At 38.6% G+C, this 13,295-nt stretch overlaps 1 protein-coding gene across 2 annotated transcripts in view; it reads right to left on the reverse strand.

Moving 5' to 3' along the window:
* Positions 1-7,581: 7,581 nt before the first annotated feature.
* cpne7 (copine VII) overlaps positions 7,582-13,295 on the reverse strand; it is a 31,861-nt gene continuing 26,147 nt past the window's right edge. For both annotated transcript variants that reach the window (XM_085411193.1, XM_085411185.1), the window contains 4 exons: positions 10,602-10,653; positions 10,114-10,247; positions 9,026-9,262; positions 7,582-7,976 (listed from right to left, as the gene is read on the reverse strand). In XM_085411193.1, the coding sequence (XP_085267319.1) occupies positions 7,824-7,976; positions 9,026-9,262; positions 10,114-10,247; positions 10,602-10,653 (576 nt within the window). In that variant the 3' untranslated portion in view covers positions 7,582-7,823. The remainder of the gene's footprint in view (positions 7,977-9,025; positions 9,263-10,113; positions 10,248-10,601; positions 10,654-13,295) is intronic.

The following is a 13,295-nucleotide window of genomic DNA, read 5'->3' on the forward strand; positions in this document are numbered from 1 at the left end:
CAACTTTTTATATGTTGACAATAAACACTATACATTTGTAAGAATACATTTTTATTCAATAAATCATTAAGTTGAACATGAAGACCACGGTAGCCAAATTTTAATGGATTGTTAACATGACCCCTGATCTACACCCCTACAAGTTTTATCAGGACTCATTCAAAACATGTTAAGCTGTCATGCTTACAGACAGAATCTACCAAAGACAAAACCTCCTTTGCAGAAGAATCAGGACAGTATTTTCTTTTGCTCCTTTAATTACAGTATTTTTCCTTTTTTTTTTTTTTTTACTTTTAACAAAAATGAAGCAGCCAGTGATCCAGGATCACGTCTGCTCACGCTACTCGAGAAATAAAAAAGGGTGGCATAGGTGAAAAAATAAAAAATCTTGACAGACTGGAAGAAGGCTCTCCCACTCTAACTCATCTAGATCTCTGTATTGATAACGCCACGGTTGTGTGACTCCATTGCAGGTAGGATTCTCACATCGTTTTAGTAAAGCTGAAAGGATGGAAGTGAGAGGGAAGGGAGACGCTATGCCGGTGGGAAAGAAGAGTTAAAGTTGTGATTTTATGAGGGAGTCTAATTTATACGACTATATCTGTTGGTGTCAGAGGTGTAGATGGATCTAGGGCTGTGGCACGGAGACACTGTACTTTTGTATAATGAGCTTCCTTCTTGGGGCATTTTGCCTAGACGGAGATGATTTATAGGCATGTATCCTCTTAACATCTTATGTGTCTTACACCTGACAATGCCTACAGTACATATCATCTCATTACATATAATTACATTAGGTGGGCTTCGCTTAAAGAGAGATGTGAGAGTCACTGGCACCAGTCCCTACTGGAAAATTTAAACGTCACCTTTCAGATTCTTCTTAGCTCTGAACATGAAGAGGCTGCTTTTAATTTTGTTTCTCCCGACTCCAGTAGGAAAAATACAAAACCCAATACACTCAAACCTTTTACAAATGTGATTTTCTTTTAAGTTTTTGTTTTTTAAATCAGGGCACCTCTACTAGTTTCACGCCACTGTATTTTATTTCACATTTTAATTACCTCGTTTATCAGTCGAATAGTTACTTCTTCCGCACAGTACAAAGACAGCCTGTTGGGTTCATTGGTGATTCTAAATTGGACATGGGTGTAAAAATGAGCGCTGGCGACCTGTCCACGGTGTACCCAGGCTCTCGGTTGGGATAGGCTCCAGCAACGGATAAGCAGAAACAAAAAAAGTGGATGGGTGGAATATTTATTTTATTTGCAATTTGTTATGGTTACTCATATTAATTTGCATTTTAATTATCTTGTCTAACTGACCATGTTGAGTAAACGGAAAGTTTTCCGTGATTTTTATTTAACCAGCTGTGATAATGCCTCTTCTCTTTGTGCTTTATCTCCTTTCTTTTTGTGTTGACAGATGTCACTGAACAAAAAAGGACTGTCCACACATGATTTCTTCAGATTGAATAAGGGTCGACTGGATAGATGAAAGTGTAATAACTTTAGTGATCCCTTAACTTTAAATCTCCCGCAATTGTCATCATTGCAGTTTTCTCATTTGATTTATTACAAACACACCTGCGAAATTAATGACCTACCCATCCAATTCACCTGCATCTTTTTGTTTAATTTGCATATTTAGTATGAAAATGCAAACAAAGAGGATGAACCTAGTAAACATTTCTTGCTAAAAGTATATTAGCATTGTCACCATGACTGTATTGTCATCCTTGCATTAGCATTTATCTCAAGCATGCAGCCTCCTAAGGTCTCACAGTATTATGATGAGGGGTTTCACATTAAGTGTTTGTGTTATGGGAAAACTTACACTGAATGCTGATAGTTTCTGAATGCTGAACGTTTTTTGTTTTCTCCCAAGCAGTAACAATGGCTCTTGAATTGCAAAATAAATGTGAAAATTGAAATGAAAAGAGAGAATGTCAGTGGACGGCACAAGGGTGCGGGAGAGTGCGATAACAAATGAGGCACGATTCAGGACCACGGGATGACATTGCTTGACTGCACAACATTTTCTCAAAGTGAATTTAATTGAACTCGGAATCCAAACTTCATTCTCCTCTGTGGCGCTGTGTCTTTTCTTCTTCCTTATCAGGATGCTTGAATCCTGATTCCAGATGACTCATCTATTGACATGTTTGAAGAGACTCGCTTCAATCAGGCTCTCTGCATGCATGATCGACCAAGGGTGCTGAGAAAGCTGCTGGTGCCCGAGAACACGGCATCATTTGACGATAATATAATGTAATCGTAGGAATTGCTTTTCCTTTTTGTAACTTGCACAGGTGCTCCTCACAAAAGCATTATTAACAGCTTTATTCTTTAACTTGTGTCTATGTCTATGCGTAAACATACATGTATGTGCACAAAGTAACAGGAGAATAACGGGCATGTGAGCGATAACACTGGGTAAGCTTACTGGAAGCATTTCAAAGGTGTGTACTGTTCCCTCGGGGAAGGGGGAGTAGCTAATTACTACAGAGATTTCCCATTCTCCATCACTTATTAGTCATTTCCTCATTATAGGCAACCAGCCACTGAGAATAAAACCAACCAATGAGTCCTCCTCCTGTCCTTACTTCTTTTGCAGCACCTCCAGATAGACCTCCAAGTAATACCAGGGCGAGGGAAGCCCAGCTGAGTTTAAAGGCATTAAAAGTAATGTGATAACATGGAGGCAATGAGCTGCTTTCACTAAACAACAGCACCTTGTCCCAGGGTGCAAGCCTGTTGTTGATTTTATTGCCAGTGAATGTTAAGCGATGGTGAGTGTTCTTTAATTGTGGCCATAAATCAGTCAACCAGGCACAAAAAGGGCTGCAGAAGAGAGCCCGACAGCGAGAGAAGGAAAAGCCGTCTATACTGGACTCAGAGCCCACCTGAGGCTCAAAGCCATCCTGGACATTTAGTGGCCTTGATAAAAACAGTTTTCATCACAATCAAACCCCTCCTTCGTTCATAAAACATGTGCAGATGACCTCCTGCCAGAGTCCTCGCCACATCCTGCATCTTTGTCCCTGAATCTGACAAAAATGAAGGTCTACGTCTCCCCACAAGTAGGTGTCACCATGGAAACAACCGTTATTCAGTGCTCTCAACAATAGCCGTTAAATGAAAGGAGCTGTCTGATGGAATTAAAGAGTAGGCTTAGTCCCTCTTTCCATGCAAGGTACTCACAGCATCGGCAAACCACACAAAGCAAATGTGTAGCTGATAGCCTAACCTACTTTTTACCAAGCACATCAGTATCGCTTTTTCTTTTCATCCTGCTTGTGTGGCAGCGTGAGGCGAGGAAATGTTTTGTGAGATGATCACTGGAATATATGAGTAGGATCAGAAGAAGCTAGATGACAAAAGAAACAGATTAATGCTGATTCGAGATTTGAATCATTCAGTAATTAATCGTTTATTTAATTACAATAAACCCCAGAGACATTTTCACTTAAATGATGAGATTTATTTACCTAACTGCAAGACAAAGAGCATAAACTACAGGAACAGAGGTTTGTGCAAATGCAGGCTTGCATATTAGCATATCATAAAATCCAAAGGAATGACTGTACAGCACAGCGTAACAATAAAAGTATGCATGCAATAAATCCCTTTTTTCCCTTTAAAGAAATCAAATATTTACTAATGATGCATGGGATCCTTGTTGGCCACGGGGCCGGCAGTTACACCAGGTTCATATTACAGTTATGGACTGTAAACCCTACTCTGCTGAGCAGGGGAAAGATAGAGAGAAAGAGAGAGAGTGCATGGGAAATTTCCGATACAACGAGGAGGTGTAAAACCTATGACTTGTTAATTTTGTCTGACAATAGTGCAAGAATAGATAAGGGAGAATAAGTAGCTCAGTGAATTCCTCACAGCTTTTTTTTTTTCCAATCTGCAGAGCAAGATGGGTACATGCACTGCGGTCTTACTGCTTTAGTTAACTCTTCATTGCACCATTATGGTGCAGTAGATAAATTCTCATTAGAATAAGAATGCCGTTTATTTTATTTAAAAAAAAAATCGAATTAAGTTTGTTGAGCCTTGATGATGCCTGGGTTCAGGGCAGTTCTTGCAAACAAGCGCACAATTATTATTTCAGCATTCCATATTTGAATCATTGTAGTTAAAAGGAAATGGAAACAGAATAGGATCTTTAATTGATTTGAGTAAAGATTTCGAAGATTTGTTTGCGGAAAATCTGGTGAAGCATAGAAGACCCATCCATCACTGCTGTACAACCATCAAACACCCCTTGTAATTTAGATAAGCCATGAAGCATTGTTGATGATAAAAGCAAACTAAAGTTGCTTATAAGGGATAACGTTTAGCCTGAATTCTGTGGTTAATTACTGATCATTTTTAAAATCCCATCCCATGCAAATGTTAAAGGTATAAGGGAATGAACCATTTGAGCCGGAGCAGCTCATAACCTGAGGCAGAGTCGCGTAGAGTGAGATACTGTAAGTTACAGGGGACAAAAAGCGTATTGCCACGTTAAGGCACAAATCACAGAATGAACATGGATGTCTTCTAGTTATTAATAAGGGAGCTGGTTTGCCCTCAAGGAACAGAAATACTAGTTGATATCTGCACTTCCTGCCATATTTCATTAGAATAAGTGGCAGCTAAAGGATTATGATAAAGTACAAAGCTTGCTTCATTGACAAAATCTCTTAAAAAATGCTTTTTGTTACAGTAATTATCCAAGAATGGCAACATTTTCTGTGCTGTAAATCGTTCACAGGAGAATAATAAGGACTGTATTAAGATGCATGAACAGCAAAACAATTATTCATCATGCAGGAAAGTCAAAACTTCTGAATAACCAGCCAAAATCTTCAGATGCTGATTATTCCAGCCGAGAATTTCCTCATTTTTGCATTTATTCCTACCCCGCTGTAAACTGGTAACATGGCTCTACGCTTCAGCTGTGAGACGCAATTCCCTCCAGGATTATTTACATTCGAGTAACCGAGTACGGCTCTGAATCAAGGCCTGCTGAATCAATAGGTCTCATCCTGTGATCCACAGTGACAGAAGAATCCTCAATAGCTGATCATCAAAGTTCAAAAAGCAGCTGACAGCAGAGGTAGCTGTGTTTAGGTGCTTTCATGGGAAGTCAATAATCTGTGTCTGGGGAAGGGTGGTTAAACTCTAGAGGACAAATCAAAGTCTGACTAGTATTTGTAGTTTGGAGTGGATATGTGCATGATGGAGTAGCTGTAAAGACTTAATTTGCTTCCTGTACATTTATTGGCAGTGACAGAGTGGTTTCTTTCCAAGTGCATTTGTCACCATTCAGAATCATTCACAGTGCAAATGCACCATTGTAGATAAATATACGAAGTACAGGGTCAAATAAAGAAGAGCCAAACCGTGTTAGAGTATAATTTGCACATTATCCAGCTTGACAGTCGTGGAGCGCTCATGTTATTTATTTTTACTGAAACTCACTACTGTATGATCACGTTTTTAAGCAATGGTCATCAGATGATTAATGAGGAATTTAACACTTTCTGTGGGGCTTAAACTTGTAATTATTAACACTGTCATTAAAGCAAACCTTGCATATGCAACTGAATACCAAAGGAGAACACAATACTAAGAAAAATATAGGATTTCTTTAGTTCAGGGAGAGATTTCATTCAAAACGTAAAAATCTTTTGAATGAGTGTTGATCAGTAAAAATGTAATGCTGAGGTGAAATCTGCATTCTTGGAAATAGTTACTTGATTAGGCAAAAGTTTTTGTTGTCAAGGTTATTTGTACACTTGAAAATTAATTAAATGCCAAGAGGACGCCTTTTGAAGGACTATCTGGTGCTGTTGACTTTTTGCACACTCGTTGAAAAATAATTGCCGGTAGCTTAAACACACAGTCTCTCTTTTCTTCTTTAGATTGCAATATCCACACAGGTATTCACAGAACAATAATAATATATATATATTTTTAAAAAACAGCAACTTGTTTTTCTGCTGCAAAGCGTTTCAGTTTAGAGACTGTGCTTTAAGCACTGTAGCATTAGTAATAAGGGTAAAACATGACAGCTTTTTCTGACTGACACGGGTTACGGGCTACACTCTGAACAATATGAAGACAATCTGACAAAGCTCAGGCAGGATAAATAAAAATGAAGGTTACGTATTTTATATACTGAACATTGTGAAGCTCAATAGAACAGCAAAATCAAAGGTCTCCATCCAGTAAACGGGAAACCTTCAGGCAAGAGTTAGATGGAAGTGAAATAAAGAACAGTTTATCATGGATCGACGTTTTTCTTTTTTATTATTATGAAACGCTGAAGAAAATGGAAATTTGGTGACCAGTCATACTATTGTTTTAGATTTTGATCTATGTGATGTAAATGTAATGGATATATTAAGTTGTGCATAACAGCGCTAATGGTTCACTTGTGCTTTCATTTCTTGTCTTTCTCACCCATTAAATCTATCATCAAACATCAAGTAGAATTATATTTCATATAAAAGGCAGCACAAAAAAGGAATGGAAATATATCTATAAAAAGAAGTCACTGCAGAAAGTACAACCTGCATGGTTTAGAGATGACAACAAACAAAGATGGACAATTCAGAGGGAAAGGATTCACCCGACAAAAAGCATGACTTTCACAGCTTACATCGTAGCCACTAGACAAGAGACCAAAAATAGGGCGCAGTCATCGATTAGCTCTTTGAGAGTATGTTACTCGAGCTTTGCTCACGGATACCCGCAGAAAAGGCAGCGCCTTACAACCTTTCGCTACTACACAACCACCCAAACACATCTTCCGTTCCTATCTTGCTCTGTCTTTTCGGCTCCCTGTTACAACTGAAAAAGCACACCAAGAGCTGAAGCTGTAGCAAATATTGCAGATTGCTGAAGATATTATGTCGCTTGCAGTTTCACAGAAGTTCAAGATGAACAAGTCTGGCATGAGAGCGCTCAACAAAGATATTTCCATTGCTGCTGTTTTTTCATCAGGTTTTCTTGGGAAATGGTTCAGAGCTGTTATTTAGACGCTTATTTTACACAGGATACATACATTTGGCAACCTGTACAGTCCAACTGTCAATCACACATGGCACTAATTGTTTTTGTTTGCCAAGAAGTAGTAGTGCCAGTTCTTGCATTTGCAATGAGAGCTGCTCTTGATTTGTTGATTATGGTTGCTGCCTTTTGGAAGAAAAAAAAAAGCTTTTAAGCCTTAGCAACCGTTTTCATTTATTCCAATGTCAGGTCATGGGTTGTTTGGCCAATTCTGCAGACAGATTTTGATTTGCAGGGCAAATTGTTTATTTGTTATTAACTATTTTAAACCATCCACACGTCCATACTTAAGTTAAAACAATCAAATTGCGATGAAATCATCTGGTATAGTACCTCTCCAAAACAATATCTGAACACACTGTATGTATAAGGGGAAAAAGCTGAACTTCATGGGCAACAAAGAATATTAAGCCTGCCGCGATCAGTAGATCGTCACTAAGGGATTTGTCTGCATGCATAAAAATCATGGGGGGAAAAAATCCTCCAGGACTCCTGATGCTGAAACAGCTGGATGGTCGATTTGCACAGTCAGAGACGAGTGCTCAATCCGCACTGAGCGCAGAAATATAACCCACAATCTCTGTAGTACCGTCCTTGTGTAAACACTTTGCTTGTTTTGAAAAATGAAATACACGAGCGACAACACATTTAGAAGGTTTTTTTCTCCAGTTTATGTCCAAAGTGAGACAAGCATCCTTCTCAGTTTGCCAGACTGATGCTGTGGTCAAAGCTTGGTCGCGGGAACAGGGTGTGCAGTTATTCTGTTGGAGTGGTGGCAACTGGGCTGAGGATGGGAGTCGGTAAGTCCCTCATAGGACTCATAGGAGAGATGGCCTTGTGGCTGAAGTACTCTACTACTTGGCTGGGCACCTCTGCCAGAACACATTTGGCCAGGGCGGCAGGTGATGCCTGCAACAAAGTTAGAGAACAGCTGGAGTTGTTAAGACAATTGTTAAATATTGTTTTAATCTGTGATAAGGAACATAAAGTTTATAAGGTTTCTCATCTACATCTAGAGCCTCTGGTGGCAATAATGATGTTCTTTGTTTCAGACAAATTTTTAAAAGTACGTCAGAGTAAGACCTCTATTAGATGGCACCTGTTGTGTGCATTACTCTGTACAAAGTCTGTTCTGTCTCACTCCCAGGAGTTACATCAACCAAAATAATAAGTCCTGCAGTGCTTGTTTTACTGTATTGCCACTGATTTATTCGTGTTTTTCTTACTATTAAGGGGCAATCTACAGTTGCACAGTAGCATAAAGTTATACATATACATTACAGGAACATAAATGTGGCAACATATCTTATAATTCATTTTCAACTTAAGTGACTTGCATGAACTGATAGTTTCAGACTGAAACACTAACCTAATATGCAGTAAGTAAATTAAAATGAATCTGATTCATCAGAAGTGGCCAGAACAGCTTTAGGTCTTCTTGCATTGACTGTCCGAATCTCTGTAATTCCAGCAAAGCAATGAACAACATTACTTTGAAATGTGTTCACTGATATGGCGTTTTGATGGTTGTGGCTGAATTGGCTGATGTGTACTATCAGATGAATGCAGAGTCAGGAAAAGATTTTATTTAGTTTATGCATTAACTCGTTATTCCGTGTATTCTGTGCATATTTTCAGAAAATAGGGAGACATGAACAAGGATCTATAACAGACGGTGCAATTATACATCGGAAAAATTACTAATTGGATGTAACAACATTAAGAAACCGTTCTCGTGTGTGCACATTTCTGGATTTCCTCCAGTCCATGATGGCCATCTGTAGCAGTTGAAAAACCAGCAAAAGCTGCCTGTTTATTCTTTTAAATGACAAGGGCTTAATAAAATTATAATAATTATTATTTTTGAGAGCATCCCATGCTAAGCAGTCACACAGAGCAGGATTGAAAGGAATCCTGAACAAGTCAACAAAAGCAGACAGATGGAGAGAAGGACTGACCGTTTTGAAGTCTCTGAAGGGCACAAACTGCACAATGTCTCTGAGGACCGGCTCGCCCTTCGGTGAGCGTAGGACTCCATCGTCTCCATCCAAAATTTGCATGTCTGTGAAGTCGGCATTGCCCACACCAACAATGATTATGGAGAGAGGCTGGTAGGAGGCTCGTACAATGGCTTCACGTGTGTCTGCCATGTCAGTCACTACACCATCCGTGAGGATGAGCAGGATGTGGTATCGCTGGAAGAAGATAAAACCTTTCACTGTGAATTAATCCATGCTAACGTTAACCCATTTCAACCGCAACATGTGGTTCTAAGCTCAGTGTGCGCTGTCATCTGAAGGAGGCCTTTCATGCTGTTCTGGATCATTTTACAGCCTCTGCTGAGTAGAAAAGATTATGTGTTTGTGTCAGTTAGTCAAAAATGTTACATAGAAAACAAGTCCAAAACAAATTAAAAAAAAAAAAAAGAGCATAAGATAAAGAACAACTAGATCACAAGCAGAGACACCACATGTGTGTCCGTGTGCGCAAAATTAATTTCAAGTGTGTAATTACTTGAGCAGCATGGACCCAGGATATTAACATGGAACAATGTACTGTAAACACTTCGGATTGGTCCAATGAGTCGAAGTTTGTTTGCTGTTACTGTTCAAAAGGCAGACTGACATTTAGGAATAAATTATAATGAAGGTCAGTGCAATCACAGTATGTGTAATAGTTCAGAACACAATGTCTGTGCAGGCGGTGGATCAAAATCCTGAGTCTTTACTCTCAGCATTAGGAAACATGAGCAGCAAGTAACTCTATTAGACACACTTTAACTGCTGTACAAAAAAGGAAATGATATCAAAATATGTTGAATGAAATATTGTCAATACAGCTCTGTATGATTTAAAAAGTACTACTTGTTTTATAATGGGCTCCTACTTCTTTTGGACCAAAGGAAATTACTACTATTAGCAATGCTGTCTTGAGGAATTTCACTGGGAGGCAAAAAGAAACCCCGGGAAAAACAAAAAGGCCGTATAAAATAAAGAACCAAATATTTCTGAGGAAAAAGAAAAAAAGAGTAAAAATGTGCACTCACAGAAGCATCTTTAATGTTGCCGTCACCTGCCGCCACCTTGGCTAGCCTGTTAATGATCGGAGCAACGTTGGTAGGGCCGTACAACTGGATCTTAGGAAGGCAGTTCTGGTATGCCTCAACCACTCCTTGGATCTCTGATCAAAGCAAGAGCGGATTGAAGAAAACATCATCACAGGTACCTACACCTGTCAGTTAACAAGTCCAGGCTGAAGTGTACAGTCAGATGACTCATTTGCTGAATACTAACAAACTTGGCCTGAATTATTTTTGTTGTTGTTTTTCACAATTTGAAGACGGACACTTTAGGTTTCAACCAATCAGTTATGAAATCCATGAATATTATCACATTAAAACACTAACTTTTAAGTAAGTACAAAATTACAGAGAGACAGAAATGGTTGCACCTAATTAGTTTGTGTTATTTTACCGGTGGTGTAGATGCTGTTTCTACTACTATCAGTGGAGGTAAACAAAGCCCTTCAACCTACCTTCACATTCATCATCCTCTGGGTTGAAATTAATGGCAAAGTCATGGGACACCTGTGAGTGGGGAACGAGAGGAGAAAGTGTGAAAGGCTTCCAATTTAGGATTTGGTGAAGAAATCGAACCTTTTTTTACTTCCATGTTTTGTTTTTTACTGCAATTCTGTTAAAAAATGTTAGGTGAATACAAACGTTTGATCTAAATAGAATCAAAAAGAGCAGTTGACCAAAACTGAAGACAAGTTTCCTGTGTGCTCATGTTATTCCAGTAAAAATTACAGTTTTTCAAATGGACCAACTGGCTGACTGGACTGGACTGGACTGGGAAACACACATTTGGCTTAGAAAATTACAAGATAACGAACTGATTGAAACTAAGCAGTTAAATACCCGGGACGACAATGATGATGATAAGAAACAGGTGAGTACATGGCTGAACTAAATCTAACTAATGACACAGGAAGTGAAACAAAACATAATGCACACAGTAAAACAGGAAACACATGGAAAAGTCATATAAGGTAAACACAAGACAGCAGGATAATAAGACACAGGGTAAATATAATAGTGACTCACATCGCGTGGTTGTCCAACAAGAGGATTAGGTTTTGGGGTTTTTTTTTTAACTAATCAAGGGGAAATACTGCATTTCCTAAGATTAGTCAAAGGCAAACTAGATCAGATCAGGTGGTAAACAGACAACAACATCAAGAGTTGTGATTAAAATGTTCATCAAATATTGCCGAAATTTGACACGTATTGTTTTTTTTAACGAGGCTTGCATATGTCCCATAATGGTGCAGTCTATCTATGCTATTTGTATACATATCCCGAACCAATTATTCGTCACACTATACAGTAATGAGCATAAAGCATGTATTACGTGCTTAATATCTGTTTTTTTTAAAACAGGCTTTGCACCCACTCTTCTTTTAAATGTTTTTTTCCCTGCAATCCAAATGTCAGATACATTTTGTTTATCTCAAAGCTGTTTAATTGGCAAAAATAAAATCCCCCTCTCAATCCATCCTCTCACAAGAAACTGTTTTTTTTTCCCACAGGCACCAACTGTCAGCCAGATCAGTGACAACTGACTCTTCTCCAGCTGGCTACTTTTTTTTAACGTCACTTTTGTAAATCACATCTATAACGTGATTTACAGCCTGAAGTGAGTCACAGTGTAGAGTGTTTAACAACAGACTTTCTCACATGACGCAGCAGTACAACACCCAAGTGTAACATTAATGACATTATAATGTCTAATAATGCTATTAACAGCCGTCTCCCTTTTAAATGGTCCATTTGTGTGCTTCTGATTGTGCCTCTGGTTCACATATAGCTTTCAGAGACACTTAGATGGAACAGAGCATTTTTAGGCACTGGTAATATTATTAGTTTCATTTGAGCTATTCCAACTGTTGTATGACAGTCAGACATTAATATTACAATCTTAAAGAAACTGTAGTGTTCGTAACATTTTTTTTGTTCCTTTGATCGTATAAAATACTGCACTAGTTGTTGTGAATGTGCCTCTGTGGTCAGGAGATTATTTGCATGAATATGTGCCACACTCACTCCTGAGCAGTTTGCATTCAGCAGGTGGCTCTAATGGCAGTCACAATCAAGCTAAAAATCAAGGATACTTTCCGGCCACCTGGGAAGCACATAAGAGGTCACTTGGAAGAAAACAACTGGCCCAAGACCAGATGCAAATGAAGATCGTGGTTGTTTGAAAGGCAAACCAAGGAGATGTACGTGCAAAAACAATCCTAATTTCATTATTGACTAAACCTTTGGAAGTTTTTTTTCTTCTGTATTTAAGATTTAAATAACACACATTTAATCACGAGTATCAGCAGTTACAGCCAAGAAAGGCTTCATAGTAAAATGAAAAAGGTCAAAGATTTTGCAATGAAATGTGTAGAAATAATACAACTCAACTACTTGTTACTTGTTTTGTATTATTTGTGCTGTGTTAGAAAAAATTATTTATTCTTTTTTTATTCATTAATTCCCACAGCTCATACTGTATGTGATAAATCTTTAGCATTAAATTAACATCTTTAATACTTATGCATAATGCATAATAAATGGTACCGCGGTCAGAAGAGCCCTCGCACTTCTGGCACCTAGTACAGTCCCTAACCTATGAGTCCACAGATGCACTTTATGATTTATCGAATAGCTTAATTTAGAATCACCTGCGCCACCAGCGACAATAGATCAACAGGACACGGTTTAAATAAAATTGGCTCCTGTGAGGAAATCACTGCTATGGCAAATTCAGAAATTAATAGTTTGCATTATTGAGCTGCAAAGCTGAGCATGATTGAAATGATAATTATGAGTGTTTCCTACTGAAGAATAGCACATTACAATCTTACATTAAACACAGGCCCTTCTGGTCTGATAGACTATGTGAGGATGGTGTTTCGTCCGTGTGTGTCCGTGTGTGTGTGTGTGTGTGTGTGTGTGTGTGTGTGTGTGTGTGTGTGTGTGTGTGTGTGTGTGTGTGTGTGTGTGTGCTCACTGTTCACATGACAGACATCTCCCAGGGGCTCTATTCAGAATCACCGAGGGCTTTCGGTTCCCAAAGTCTAATTTGCTTAAACAAATGCTCTCACACTCATGAATTCTTATGTAAATTGAGCATCAACACTCTGGGGCTTCTGTGTCATTGTAACGTGATATTTTCTCGA

Source organism: Rhamphochromis longiceps, linkage group LG1, assembly GCF_057381845.1.
Source record: "Rhamphochromis longiceps isolate RC_006_pf linkage group LG1, R_longiceps_female_GT1.1, whole genome shotgun sequence".
NCBI lineage: Eukaryota > Metazoa > Chordata > Actinopteri > Cichliformes > Cichlidae > Rhamphochromis > Rhamphochromis longiceps.